This window comes from Phalaenopsis equestris, unplaced genomic scaffold (genome assembly GCF_001263595.1).
Source record: "Phalaenopsis equestris unplaced genomic scaffold, ASM126359v1 Scaffold000433, whole genome shotgun sequence".
NCBI classification, from domain to species: Eukaryota; Viridiplantae; Streptophyta; class Magnoliopsida; order Asparagales; family Orchidaceae; genus Phalaenopsis; species Phalaenopsis equestris.
In genome coordinates this window covers 154,485-168,929 of record NW_018164874.1, presented here as the reverse complement: position 1 = coordinate 168,929, position 14,445 = coordinate 154,485, and the positions used below count along the sequence as shown (strand labels likewise).

The following is a 14,445-nucleotide window of genomic DNA, read 5'->3' as shown; positions in this document are numbered from 1 at the left end:
TGCTATAGTAACCGGCTAAATAAGGAATGCCACTAATGATCTACTATTTTGATTTCTCTAATTGCTGCGGTTTGTTATGTTTTTGCTGTCTGCTAAAATTTTGAATCACTACATGCCATAGCTCTGCTAACTTTTGTGTAGAGTCATTTCTTCATTTGTTTTTCCTTTTAGGCATAAATTCACATGAAAATTATGAAACTTAAAGTTGATTCATACTATTTATTTAATGAGAGAATTAGAATTTGATGTTTTTGTAGTATTTAGGAGGGAAAAAATAATTATTCCTCCAAGATAAATAGAGGGTGATGGCTCCCGCACTAGGAAAATAATAAAATCAGCCATAACTCCCCACGATAAAAGAAGGTAACATGAATTATGATATATCAATAATGTTACATTTTAGAAATAGAAAATACCTAATAATAAAATATACTAAATTAATAACTTCCTAAAAATTCAACACCCTCTCAAGTTGGAACATAAATATCTATCATTCCCAACTTGCTTACTAGAAACTCAGAAGTAGGCATTAATAGTTTTTTGGTGAAGATATCCATTATTTGTTGAGCAGTAGGAATAAATGCCATGCAATAGTTCTACAATCAATTTTCTCTTTTATGAAGTGTCTGTCAATCTTCACATGCTTTGTGCGATCATGCTATTGTGAGGAACTGCAAAAACTGATTTGAGAGATTCAGAGCAAAATTTAGAACAAAAGCGCACAAACAAAGTAACACAGAAAATACAGATTTAACTTGAAAAAATCTGATAACAGGAAAAAATCATGGAGCCACACACCAAGGAATTCACTATGAAGAAATGAGGAGATTGTATATATTACGCCACACTCAAATCTCTCTACACTCTTGGAACTCACAAGTAATCTTTTTTATCTCCATCACTAGAGAATCTGCAAAAATTAACTATAGCAAACGCTAATCCCTCAGTGAAGACGATCCTTCAAAGGTCGAATTGCATTACGGTTACATGCACTTAGAAGCGCCATCCTCAGGGGCCAAGTTTCCAGGCAGTCTGTTTTCGACACTAGAAACAAGCGTATCTGGCCGCGGTTGAGCCCCTCTCGCACTCAGTTATGAAGGAAGTTCTTTTGGGTGCTTAGACGTCACACCATTTGCCAGACTGTTAAGCGCTCTGTTCTAAAGGCCATTGTTGGGCACTGGGGCACTCAACTAGGCGATGAGGTGCTTAGCCAGCCGCTGGGTGCGATTTTTCTTTAATAAAATCAACCTCCACATATTACACATGCTGCATTAGATTTTTTGTGATGCCTATAGCTGCTTTATTGTCACAATATAACTTCATTGACTTGCTTATCAGGATCTACAACCCTTCAAGAAATTTTTTCAACCGTAACATCTCACTTACTCAATTAGCCATAGCCCTATATTTGGCCTCAACACTACTCCTTGCAACCACATTCTGTTTTATGCTTTGCTATGTAACCAAGTTTCCCACCACATATGTGTATTATCTAGAAGTTGATCTCCTATCAATAACTAAGCCCTTTTTTGTGTGGTTTCCTGAAGGAGTAAGCCTTTACCTGGTGTACCTTTTATATATCCGAGAATTGGTTAACCGCTTTAAGGTGTTTTTTATAGGGTGAGTGCATAAACTAATTTACTAAACTGACAACAAAGACAACATCTGCTGTGAATGTGATAAGTATATCATCTTCTCTACCAATTTTTGATACTTAATTGTATTACACTGAATCACCTTTCTTCCCATCTCTCAGTTTCTAATTGGGATGGAATTGAAGTGTCTGCAGCTCTACGCCCACTCATCCTAGTTTTCTTGAGAAGATCAAAAACTTACTTTTTTTGGGAGACAACAATTCCTTTCTTCTATAGAGCGACCTCCATGCCAAAAAATATCTTTGAGATCCGAAGTCCTTGATTCAAAAATAGATGATATGGAAGTCTTCAAATGGTTCATCTCATATGCATCATTTTCGGCGAGAATAATATCATTCACATATACATCTTCCCTTCATTTGAATGTCTGAAGAACGTTGTATGATCTCCTTTCCGTTGAGTATAACTCTACTTTTAACAAATAGTGTAAATTTTTTTAAACCATACTTTCGATGACTGTTTTAACTTGTATAAGGATTTTTTTAGTTTACACTCTTTTTTACCGAACTTCTCACAGAATTTCGGAGGTGCATCCATTTAAACTTGTTCCTCCAAGTTTCCATTGAGGAAGACATTCTTTATATCCAACTATTGCAGGGGTCAGTCAAAATTAGCTGCAAGTGACAGAAGAACCCTTTCATATTTCAGTTTTGCGAGTGGGGTGAATGTTTCTAAAGAATCAATGTCATATGTCAGAGTAAATCTTTCATCAACCAGTAAAGCATTGTGTCATTCTAAAGAGACATCAGAATTATATATAATTGTAAACACCCATTTGCACTTGACGGTTGTCTTTCATCTTGGTGGATCAACTAATTCCCACTTGCCATTTTTTTTTTAAGAGCTTTCATCTCTTTGATAATAGTCTCCTTTCACTTAGGAACTTTCATAGCATCATGTAGATATATGAATCTCCACACGTTGTGAGGTAAAAGCACGAAATGTGAGTTAGAGGATTTCATACGACACATGATGGGCAATGGATGTTGTGTGCGAGCCTTTTCTCTAATGGAAAGGCTAGCTCATTAGACTCGGGATTCAAACTAGGCTTAGATTTCGGACTAGAAGACTCAAAACTAGAAGGTGATGTGGACTGAACATTGGTAAAGGATTAGTGAGGGCATTATTTGGGTTCATCGATTCTGGTCAGATTTAGGTTTTTTGAATTTTCAATGATGATCACATTAAGTTAAGTAAGGATAATTTTTCCTCTCAACTTCACGTCTAACTTCAGAAAAGACTTTTCAAGTTGAGAGTAGAGATTTCCGACCAAGGATGCGTGCTTGGATTATTTCTAAACTCTGATTACTTCATAGTAGACTTCTCTAATAGAGGAAAGTGGTTTTCTATTAAGGATTCAATCTCGAATTTCTTCTAAACTTCGATTAAGTCCAACTAAGAATATGTAGACACAATATTTTTTCTCTTCTAACTTACTAGGATTAGTTCTCAGCTTGGAATCTAAATTAGTTTAAAGTTCTACAAACTGATTCTACAATATTGCAATCAATTTTAGATGTTAAATCCTACATAAATCGTACTTAGCTTAATTGGATTGGTGATTATTAAGATAAAATGTTACCCTCCTTTGTAAAGAGATAAGTGGTGTAGGAATAAAATATTTGGAATTGTAATTGTTGCAAGTGACAAATAAGAGCATTCTCTGATTTAATGTCATCATAACATTGATCAATCTCTTGTCATAATATTGTCAACTCATTATAATATATAATAATGAGGTCATAATATTGTCAACTCATTATAATATATAATAACATCATAGTCATTTTGTTTGGATTTCCAAAGTTGAGTTTTCAACCAAAAAAATTGTGAATAATTCTCAAAGTCTGAATGGAGATCTTGAACGACCTGCTAGATATCCCGAGCTGTGAGAAGGAATAGACTTGGCTTTCCTATGGTAGGTTTTATGGAGTTGATGAGCCATGAATCACTGGAGAATTTTTGGACTGCCATTTTTTTCTGATTCGGATTGCTAAAATTAGGATTTGGAATTGCTCTGCTTTCCTATGGTAGGTTTTATGGAGTTGATGAGCCATGAATCACCAGAGAATTTTTGGACTGCCATTTTTTTCTGATTTGGATTGCTAAAATTAGGATTTGGAATTGCTCCGGTCAAATAACCAATTTTGCCTCTCTTCGATTGCCAATTTTATGAGTTGAGTCCGCTTGAGATAGTTGTGTCCATTAAGTTTTATAAATCAAAGGTAAAGTGGTAAATTCTAAGAAAAATAATCAGTTGATACACCCATGAGGGGAGTTGTAGGGTGAGATGAGCTTGTTTAGAATTACTGGAATTAGTCAATGTGGTAGAATATTGTTGATACACCCTTGAGATAGTTGTGTCCATTGATTTGTATGACATTCTTAGAATTTGGGACTAGCACCACACATGCAATGGCTACCTCGAGGAAAAAAAGAAGCACGCCCTATTTTGGATATTGGCTCGACATGCAAAGTTTTGACGCTAGAGGAATGACAAGAAATGTCTTTGGTCTCTAGATGTCGTGTCTAGCCTTTGCCTTTCCAACCGACTCTAACTGTGACTGTATCGCGTGGGTTGCTGAACGTCGTGATCTAGTCGTTGCCTTATCAATGAGCTTTAATCGTGATTGTCTCGCAAGCGGTCTCCGAACGCCGCGATCTTGTCATTGCCTTCGAACTATCTATAATCGAGATTGTATTGGGAGGGTTGATCACAAAGAGGATGGTATTGGAAGAACTTGGGAGGGGTAAGAGTCATGCAACAAAACCCACGGAGGATCTCGACGAGATTAGGTCGCCATTTCGAAGGTGAAGATGGGCTCTGATTAGGGGTGCAAGCGAACCGAACACGAACGAACAAAGCTCGTGTTCGTGTTTGGTTCGTTTTAAATTATGTGTATTTGAAATAAGCTCGTGTTTGAAATTGTTCGTGAAATTACTGTTCGTGTTCGGTTTGATTTGTTTGAAATATGTTTGAAATGTTTAAACTGTTTGGAATATTCGAATTGTTCGAAATTTTATAAATTTGTTTGTATTGTTCGAAATCTTCAAAAGCTTAAACCTATATGAAATTAATGTTTAAATTTGTATGAATCACAATACAAATGCAAAATAGTTGAAACACAACTCACAATAAAACCATAATATCATATCTCATCCATAAAAAAATTCAGATTTAGAGTCAATATTTGAGATTTCACTCCCAAAAACTATGTTTCACTCAAAGAAACTAAATAAATCTAAAAGACATACAATAAAATTTAAGCTAAGAGACGAACCTGAAGATAAATACGAAATTATATAATTTAATATAAGTTAAGAGGTGAACCTGAAGATCAGATTCTAATTTATAGGATTTAATTTTTTAAAATATGATAAATTTTTAGAGTATATAATTGTTTTTAGAATATGATAAATTTTTTATACATAATTATTTTAATTTATTTTATATTTCGAACAATAGCGATTCGAACACGATTGAACAAATGATTGTTCATGTTTGGTTTGTTTATAAACCGAACGAAAAAAATTTGTTCGTGTTCGTCTCGTTTGCTTATCGAACGAATCAAACACGAACTCCCCGACGAGCCGAACACGAACTGATCGCAAACAACGAACTTTTTTGACAGCCCTAGCTCTAATATCATGTTGTTTTTTGGGAGGGGCAAAATAATTATTCCATTTTTTATTTCATGCATAATAATTACAAGATAAATAGAGATGGGGATGACTACTACTTTAGAAAAATAATAAAATCAGCCAAACTCTCATTATAAAAGAAGTAAACAAAAACTATGACATACCAATAATGCTATATTCTAATTTTAATAATAGAATATATTCAAATAAAAACTTCCTAAAAATCCTATAGTTTTTTACTAGATTTCGGAGGAGGATCTGAGAACTTCCTGTTTTTTTGGGTCATTTTTATGCGCTACTAATACCATTCTTGAGAAATGAAAAAAGTTCTGAAACATCAGGTAGAACAACACCAAGCCTTTATCCCACTAAGTGGGGCCGGCTACTTGACTCCTTTTTCGCCATTGTCCTATTGAGTGTCATATTTTTTTAATAATAATAAATTATGATCATCTTTATACAACATGTCCAAGTCTTTTTAGGTCCACCTCTATCTTTCTTAACACAAGTCAAAATTTAAAACATCTACTATCCTAAGCGGCTCATCAACTGGTTGACGTTTAATTTGACCAAACCACTCTTTGTAATTCATAAAAATTGATAACTAAATGTTGCTGCCTGAGTGTTGAAATAAAAGTTCATTTTTTTCTTGTGTTAGTTGAATGAGTATTCCATAACAATATTGAAAATTACTTATGAGAGCAGGTGTCTTTGAACTTGTGTATTGTCTTGTTCTTTGTTTTGGGTAATTTCTATTCTTAAACCTACTTTTACTTTCTTTAGTTATTGATCTGTACGTGATTAAAATTTTGTCAAGCTTACTTTGAGCCAGATCCTATTTCATAGTGTGAACATGATATTTGTTGAAATCGTATAATTGGAATTTATATTTCATGCGACGATTTGAATTTTTGTGACTATTAGATTATTATTTGAAATAAGAGAAATTAGTTTGTTGTTTTAACATTTAAGGACACTGTTTCTTGCTACAGTTGATGATTGATAACATACGGATTGTCATTTCTATGCATTTTCATCGTGCATCTCATACAAAGTTGTACAAGTAACTCTCCCTTAAACATCCTACATCAGCGATTGCATTGGATAAAGAATTTGCATAGTACTATTTTGAGCAGGTAATTGAAGATATGTTTTGATGTTTTTTGAGCTTTGATTGACTAGATGAGGATGCATCAGTGTATAATATCATCGGTTGTGAATGCACTGAAAGGCTCAATGCCAGAATATTAGTGGATTCTTGTCAGGTTTTTTCAAGTTAAAGTAGAATGAACATTAAAGGCAGTCCTTAATTTGTTGATGAATATGAAGTTTCATAAAGCCATGATCCTCTTTTATTATTTCTGAACATGGGGACTTTAAACACTGCATTAAGCGTTGAGTTCTTTCCATGAAGTCTCTCTTTTCAACATTAAGGGGGCTATTTGGGATCACTTTGGTTTTTTGTTTGTGGTTTTTATTTTAATTTTGTATGGTATAATATGTTCAATTATTTTAATCACACTCCAAACAACTTTAGATGTTGAGTGTTTTTGAAAATAAGCTAATTAGTTTTTTTTTAAAAGCAAACAATTAATGTACTGAATAAACATGTTTCTAAAATAAAAGCAAAAAATAAAAAATAAAAGTGGTCCTAAACAAGCATAAAGGTCGTTTCAGATTTGGTAGTGCAAAAAATGTGCAAATTGAGTTGAAAGCACTTGCCACACCATACAAAAGATGAAAGGAGGAGAATTGATAAAAGCAACCTAAAGAGAAGACGATGTTGATATTGATGTTACCTATGGCTGCCTCACTTAATTTAAACAACAACAACAACAAAAACAACTAATTTTTATGCCACTTAGTGCGGTCGGCTACATGAATCATTTTTCTCCATTGTGTCCGATTAAGTGTCACATTTTCATTTAATTCTAATAGATTAAGATCATTTTTTATACAATGTGCCCAAGTATTTTTAGGTCTATCTCTGTCTTTCTTAACATAATTCCAATCTAAAAAATTTACTCTCCTAACCGAATCATCAGATGGTCGATGTTTAATGTGACCAAACCATCTAAGGCGTCTCTCTCTAATTTAGTCCACCATTAGAGCTGCACCAACCTTATCACAGATGTATTTAGACGTTGGTTTCATATTTTGTCTCTAAGTGTCAAGCCTCTCATCCATCTAGGCATTCTCATTAGATTTTGTCTCTAAGTGTCAAGCCTCTCATCCACCTAGGCATTCTCATTAGAGCGACACTTAACTCTCTCTTTTAAAGGCCAACATTCAGCACCAAAGAGCATTGCAGGTCACCATTATCTTATAAAATTTTCATTTCAGTCTAAAGAATACTTGCTATCACACAATAGGCTCGATGTATTCCTCCACTTTAACCAACCAACTTGGATTCTATTAATAACATCCCCATCTTTATCACCATCACTTTGAAGAGTAGACCCGAGATATTTAGAACATTCACACCTTTTAACGATTTGATTACCCATAGTTACAACTCTGCCACTAGAGTTATTATTACTAAAATTACATTCCATGTATTCAGTTTTAGTTATACTCAAATGAAAGTCTTTAGACTCCAACGTAGACCTCCATAATTCAAGTTTCTCCTGAACTCTTTCTCTTGTCTTATCTACAAGAAGGATATCATCAGCGAAAAACATACACCAAGCTACTTCCTTCTTTAAAGCCTCACTTAATTTAATCCTCTTAAAAAAACTTGTACAGATCCAGGGTTCCAAGGACATGATAACTTGAAGTATCATATGAATGCTGTTCACAATTTCTGAATTGTCAATGTAATCCATCATGACAATTTTTTTTTTCAAGGAACATATTTATGAACCATGCTGGGAGGTAAGAAGGTGGAATTCTGTTTGCATAAATATATTGGCGAATCATGTAAACTTCCAATTGTTACAGCGTTTATGTTTTATAAATGAATAATTTACCTACATGCCACTCAATTCCTATGCATTTTCATATCTAACATCCAAGCTTCAATTTTTACTTAGATGCCACCTTACTTGTGTATGAAAATGTGTATTTCATCTTTTCAGTTCAAATGGTTGTTTTTTTTTATGTGATATGAAAGATTTGGGTGTATGAGTGTAAAAGATAAAATTGAGGTGTTAGATATGTAAATTCATAGGAATTGGGTGGTTTGTATGTAAATGCCCCCTTTATAAATATATTTCCTTTATTTTTAAGGAAAATCTTAGCCTTACTCTGTAGTTGTTTTCAGAGCTTCCCATGCGACTTTTAAGCATTCATTAAGGTTGCTTTCAGTATTTATTACTCGTACATATTCAATTTTGTTGAACAATGGTGGTTATGGAAAACACAGTAATTTTATCTACTCTCAGATTATTGCATTACCTGATCATTTGGATGCCTAACTTATCCATAATGTCATGCAAATATTATTATTGTCTGCTTTGTTTGCTTTGCTGGGCATACAGAATTTAGTTGGCCTAGTTTATCCTTCTCTAATGAAAAATCATATTAGCAAGATGTTTTACTTACATTAAGTACGATAATGCTAGTATTTTGAAACTAAATGATGATTGGGATCATCAGGAAAAAAAAAAAATTTTTTTGATTCAAAATGACACTTTTGGCAAGCAAGCAGATTTTAGTAGAGGCTTCATGCTTGTTCTTATGTTCGCTTTATTAGTCATTCTATCAACTAATAAACTTTTCAGTTGCTGTTTTTGCAGATTACCCTGTCTATAGCTAGAACAAATTTAATTGACGATTTATGAAAAATAATGGTGATTTGTTTTTGTGCAGGTGCAGCTATAAGAATGCGCTCTGATTTCTTGAACAATTTCCATCTTCAGTCATCAGTCATGCTATACAGTTGTCCTTCTGACTGTGTGCACTTTGGTCAGGTTCAGTCGCTTCCTCTGGAATAATCTGTAAACATAAAAATTTAACTGGAATACTTGTTTGTGGCGTTTATTTGCTTTCGAGTTTTCAACTGATTATTTAAATTAAGATAGTCCTTTAAACATAATTTTCTATTTCTCTCTCTGTTTGTGGCTTTTCTTATATTACCATTAGTCTTCTTCTTTTTTTTTAAATGCAAGTGACAGCTATGAAGATAAGTAAACACCGAATGATATGTTTAAAATGGAGCTGAGAATTTGACTGAATGCCTTATATATGTTCAAGATTGGATTTTGTCTTCTATGAATTGAACTAATTTGATGTAAATCACAGTTGTGTTACATGTATGAAGAATGTCTAAGCTGAGAATATGACCTCATAAAGAAAATTCTTTCATTTTAATTATGTTTATAAGCAATTTTATATTTATTGCATTAATAAAAAAAAACGATTTACATGCATAACATTTAATTTCTATCTTTTCATATATCTAACATTTAATTCTTTCTATTAAATATATATCTCTATAATTTTTAATATAAATTATAAAAATAAAAATAAACATCCCACAGTTGGTGTCGGGGAATTTTGGTTCTGCCACTAAAATAAAGTTAAAAAGAATTTTGGTTCAGCCACTTTAGCTCTCCATGTGATCTCTTTTTAATAAATAGGGATATGAGGTCTGCTCTTCATGAGGGGAAATATTTGCGTCCATATAACGCACATATCGCTGCGTGCATATTTCATTAACCCCGGAATACCTTCATAACCACCTATGAGTAACATCGAAAATAGAGCCAGCGAAGGTTATTGAAAGGTTATTAGAGTTATAAGTTATTGGAATCTCCCTAATAACCGCGAAGCAGATGTTATTGCGGGGTTATTATGCATTCAGCTCTGATAGACATGCAAATATTTCTCTTGATGAGATCGCTTATTTATAAATAGGGATTTAGGTTCTTGAGTACTAAAATAATATAAAAGAATAATAATATATATAATAATTATAGAAAGTACAGAGAAATTAATAATGTGGTGCATAACAAAAATTGTTTAGGTATTTACAAGATATGCGTGCTGCCAAAGACTGGTAAGCAAATCCGCTATTCGCTTCTCCTTCGTTTGTGGCGTTTATTTGCTTTCGAGTTTTCAACTGATGATTATTGAAATTAAGATAGTCCTTGAAACATAACTTTCTATTTATCTCTCTCTGTCTCTGGCTTTTCTTATATTACCATTAGTCTTCTTTTTTTTTTTAATGCAAGTGACAGCCATGAAGATAAGTAAACACCGAATGATATGTTTAAAATGGAGCTGAGAATTTGACTGAATGCCTTATATATGTTCAAGATTGGATTTTGTCTTCTATGAATTGAACTAATTTGATGTAAATCACAGTTGTGTTACATGTATGAAGAATGTCTAAGCTGAGAATATGACCTCATAAAGAAAATTCTTTCATTTTAATTATGTTTATAAGCAATTTTATATTTATTGCATTAATAAAAAAAAACGATTTACATGCATAACATTTAATTTCTATCTTTTCATATATCTAACATTTAATTCTTTCTATTAAATATATATCTCTATAATTTTTAATATAAATTATAAAAATAAAAATAAACATCCCACAGTTGGTGTCGGGGAATTTTGGTTCTGCCACTAAAATAAAGTTAAAAAGAATTTTGGTTCAGCCACTTTAGCTCTCCATGTGATCTCTTTTTAATAAATAGGGATATGAGGTCTCCTCTTCATGAGGGGAAATATTTGCGTCCATATAACGCACATATCGCTGCGTGCATATTTCATTAACCCCGCAATACCTTCATAATCACCTATGAGTAACATCGAAAATAGAGTCAGCGAAGATTATTGAAAGGTTATTAGGGTTATAAGTTATTGAAATCTCCCTAATAACCGCGAAGCAGATGTTATTGCAGGGTTATTATGCATTCAGCTCTGATAGACATGCAAATATTTCTCTTGATGAGATCGCTTATTTATAAATAGGAATTTAGGTTCTTGAGTTCTAAAATAATATAAAAGAATAATAATATATATAATAATTATAGAAAGTACAGAGAAAAACAAAGAATAAGCTACACAAAATAATAATGGGGTGCATAACAAAAATTGTTCAGGTATTTACAAGATATGCGTACTGCCAAAGACTGGGAAGCAATCCTCTATGCCCTTCTCCTTCCACGTCTTACCTCGAAACCGTCATTCCTCCCCTCGCGCCACTTCGGCTCTCTCCTTGCATTCTCTCCTTCCTCCAATCTCAATTCTGCAGTTGGCCGGAACGTTGTTCTCGGTCGCGGCGGCCGCTCGTCTCAAAGCTCCCCTTCCTCGAATCAGCAGCAATAACAAGCTCCGAGTCCGAGAAGTAAGAATTCCGATTCCCACTGCGGCTACCACTCTTCCTGAACCCACCGGCGATCTCGTCTCTTTCCATCCTCGAACCAGCGAACGGGAGCTCCGAGTACGATCGGTAGAAATCCCGATTCCCTCCGCGGCCTCCGCCGCCACTGCGCCGATCAAAGTTGATATCGTTACGATTCCCACCGCGACCATCGCGCTTACCGCAGCCGCGCTTTTCTTTCTCCATATCCGAGTAAGGTCGGTAAGAACCCCGATTCCTGCCTCGGTCTCCGCCGTCACGGAGCCGATCAAATCTGCCGGCCATCTCGCGTCTCTGCATTCTGGAACCAGCAAATGCGAGCTCCGAATGCGATTCACGATTACCCTTATTTCGGTCGCCGCCATCTCCCCGACTAACGCCGCTCGCCATCTCATGTTTCTCCATGCTCAAGCCATTAACACCCAACTCCGATTGGGATCCGTAAGTGTAGCGATACCTGCTGCGGCCACCACCGACACCACGCCGACCGATGCTTCCGGCCAACTCGTGCCTCTCCATTCTCGAACCAGCGTTCTCAAGTTCTACCGATCCGGGAGAACTCAAATTCGGGTCCCGGCTACCACGCCTACCAAAATCGTCGGCCATATGGTCTCCATTCATCCTCGAACCATCAACCGCAAGAACCGAAACCGATCCATGAGAACCACGATTCCCGCCATGCCGACCAAAGTGGCCTTTCATCTCGTCTTTGACCTTTCTAGAACCAGCAACCACAAGTTCCAGATCCGAGTTGTAAGATCCCCGATTTCCCCCTTCGACAGGAAACAACTGTGCACTTTCCAGAGTCCTTGAGTCCGGCAACACCCTTGCACGCCTTCTTCTTTCCTTCCCACCCACCCCCTTTGCAATCAAATCATCATGCCTCATCATCTTCTCCTCCTTCCCGCCGTCATAACAACGCCACGGGGTTTCAGGCTGTGGACGGAGGGGAGATCATCAGGGGAGCGGAAGAGTTGGGGGCCATCCCTCTCCGACCACATGTCGAAGCCGTTGGAGCGCTGGAAGCGATCGGCCAGCGCCTTTATCTGCTCATCGGCGGAGGTGGAGAAGAGCACGGGGGCGCGCTCCACAACCTCCCAGGGACGCTCGAGCTCAGAAATGGCAGCCTTGAGCTCCGCTCGTTTCCGCATCTCGTAGAGCTGGCGTTCGCGGCACAGCCGAGCTTTGAGCAGCTGCTTCGACTTCTTAGCCTGCATTCGCTTCCACTGCCACTTAGATACGCCGCCGGGGTAGGTGCGGGGACCGCCACCCATGCGGATGGTGGCCAACGAGTTGTAGTCGCCGGCAGTTGTGAATGAGGTGGTGGCAATGGAAAAGGATTGAAATATGTCGGTGCCGGTGAAAACCCCGCAGGAACATAGGGATCGGTTGGAGGATCTAGGGATGGCGATGGATGCTGGGAGGATCACGGCAGACGGCATCCTGGTTTGTTAGTAAACCCTAGGATTTTGATCGACGGCGAAACCAGGAGACGGTGAAGCGATAGAGATTTTGCTATTGGGATCAGCTGGAGATTTTGTGGACAATAATGTCACATCCACCGTTCAGTGTTTATCTCTTTACATGGCTTTGGTTTATCTTATTTACAAATTAATGGAAGGATGAATTTGGAGCACTATACATCTCGGCAAAGATCAATTTCAAGTACCTAGTTTGGAGTATTAAGTGTCAAGTGGCCCTACAGCAAAAAACTCCAATCATTCGCAATTTGCATCATTTGACTTCAAAACGAGAGATCTTAGGAGTTGTTTGGTTGCAAGTAAATAAAGCAGCTATTTTGCATGACTCTAAAGGAGTTTGCCCTGCGAATAGAACAATAATTTATCATAACAAGTAATCATCCTTTGCAATCAAATCATCATGCCTCATCATCTTCTGCTCCTTCCCGCCGTCAGCAAGCTCTCCAGTAACAACGCCACGGGGTTTCAGGCTGTGGACGGAGGGGAGATCATCAGGGGAGCGGAAGAGTTGGGGGCCATCCCTCTCCGACCACATGTCGAAGCCGTTGGAGCGCTGGAAGCGATCGGCCAGCGCCTTTATCTGCTCATCGGCGGAGGTGGAGAAGAGCACGGGGGCGCGCTCCACAACCTCCCAGGGACGCTCGAGCTCAGAAATGGCAGCCTTGAGCTCCGCTCGTTTCCGCATCTCGTAGAGCTGGCGTTCGCGGCACAGCCGAGCTTTGAGCAGCTGCTTCGACTTCTTAGCCTGCATTCGCTTCCACTGCCACTTAGATACGCCGCCGGGGTAGGTGCGGGGACCGCCACCCATGCGGATGGTGGCCAACGAGTTGTAGTCGCCGGCAGTTGTGAATGAGGTGGTGGCAATGGAAAAGGATTGAAATATGTCGGTGCCGGTGAAAACCCCGCAGGAACATAGGGATCGGTTGGAGGATCTAGGGATGGCGATGGATGCTGGGAGGATCACGGCAGACGGCATCCTGGTTTGTTAGTAAACCCTAGGATTTTGATCGACGGCGAAACCAGGAGACGGTGAAGCGATAGAGATTTTGCTATTGGGATCAGCTGGAGATTTTGTGGACAATAATGTCACATCCACCGTTCAGTGTTTATCTCTTTACATGGCTTTGGTTTATCTTATTTACAAATTAATGGAAGGATGAATTTGGAGCACTATACATCTCGGCAAAGATCAATTTCAAGTACCTAGTTTGGAGTATTAAGTGTCAAGTGGCCCTACAGCAAATAAAGCAACTATTTTGCATGACTCTAAAGGTGTTTGCCCTGCGATAGAACAATAATTTATCATAACAAGTACTCACTTCATCTATGAAGTTTAAGAGTGTTTGTAGCACGA

General features: G+C 37.2%; 2 protein-coding genes across 2 annotated transcripts; both read right to left on the bottom strand.

The window, feature by feature from the left end:
• Positions 1–12,497: 12,497 nt before the first annotated feature.
• On the bottom strand, positions 12,498–13,432 carry LOC110027632 (probable DEAD-box ATP-dependent RNA helicase 48). The gene has a single exon (XM_020729139.1). It carries the CDS (start codon positions 13,050–13,052, stop codon positions 12,498–12,500), a length of 555 nt encoding a protein of 184 aa, XP_020584798.1. The 5' UTR covers positions 13,053–13,432.
• A 23-nt stretch (positions 13,433–13,455) lies between these two features.
• Positions 13,456–14,370, bottom strand: LOC110027631 (probable DEAD-box ATP-dependent RNA helicase 48). The gene has a single exon (XM_020729138.1). It carries the CDS (start codon positions 14,065–14,067, stop codon positions 13,456–13,458), a length of 612 nt encoding a protein of 203 aa, XP_020584797.1. The 5' UTR covers positions 14,068–14,370.
• Positions 14,371–14,445: the final 75 nt, after the last annotated feature.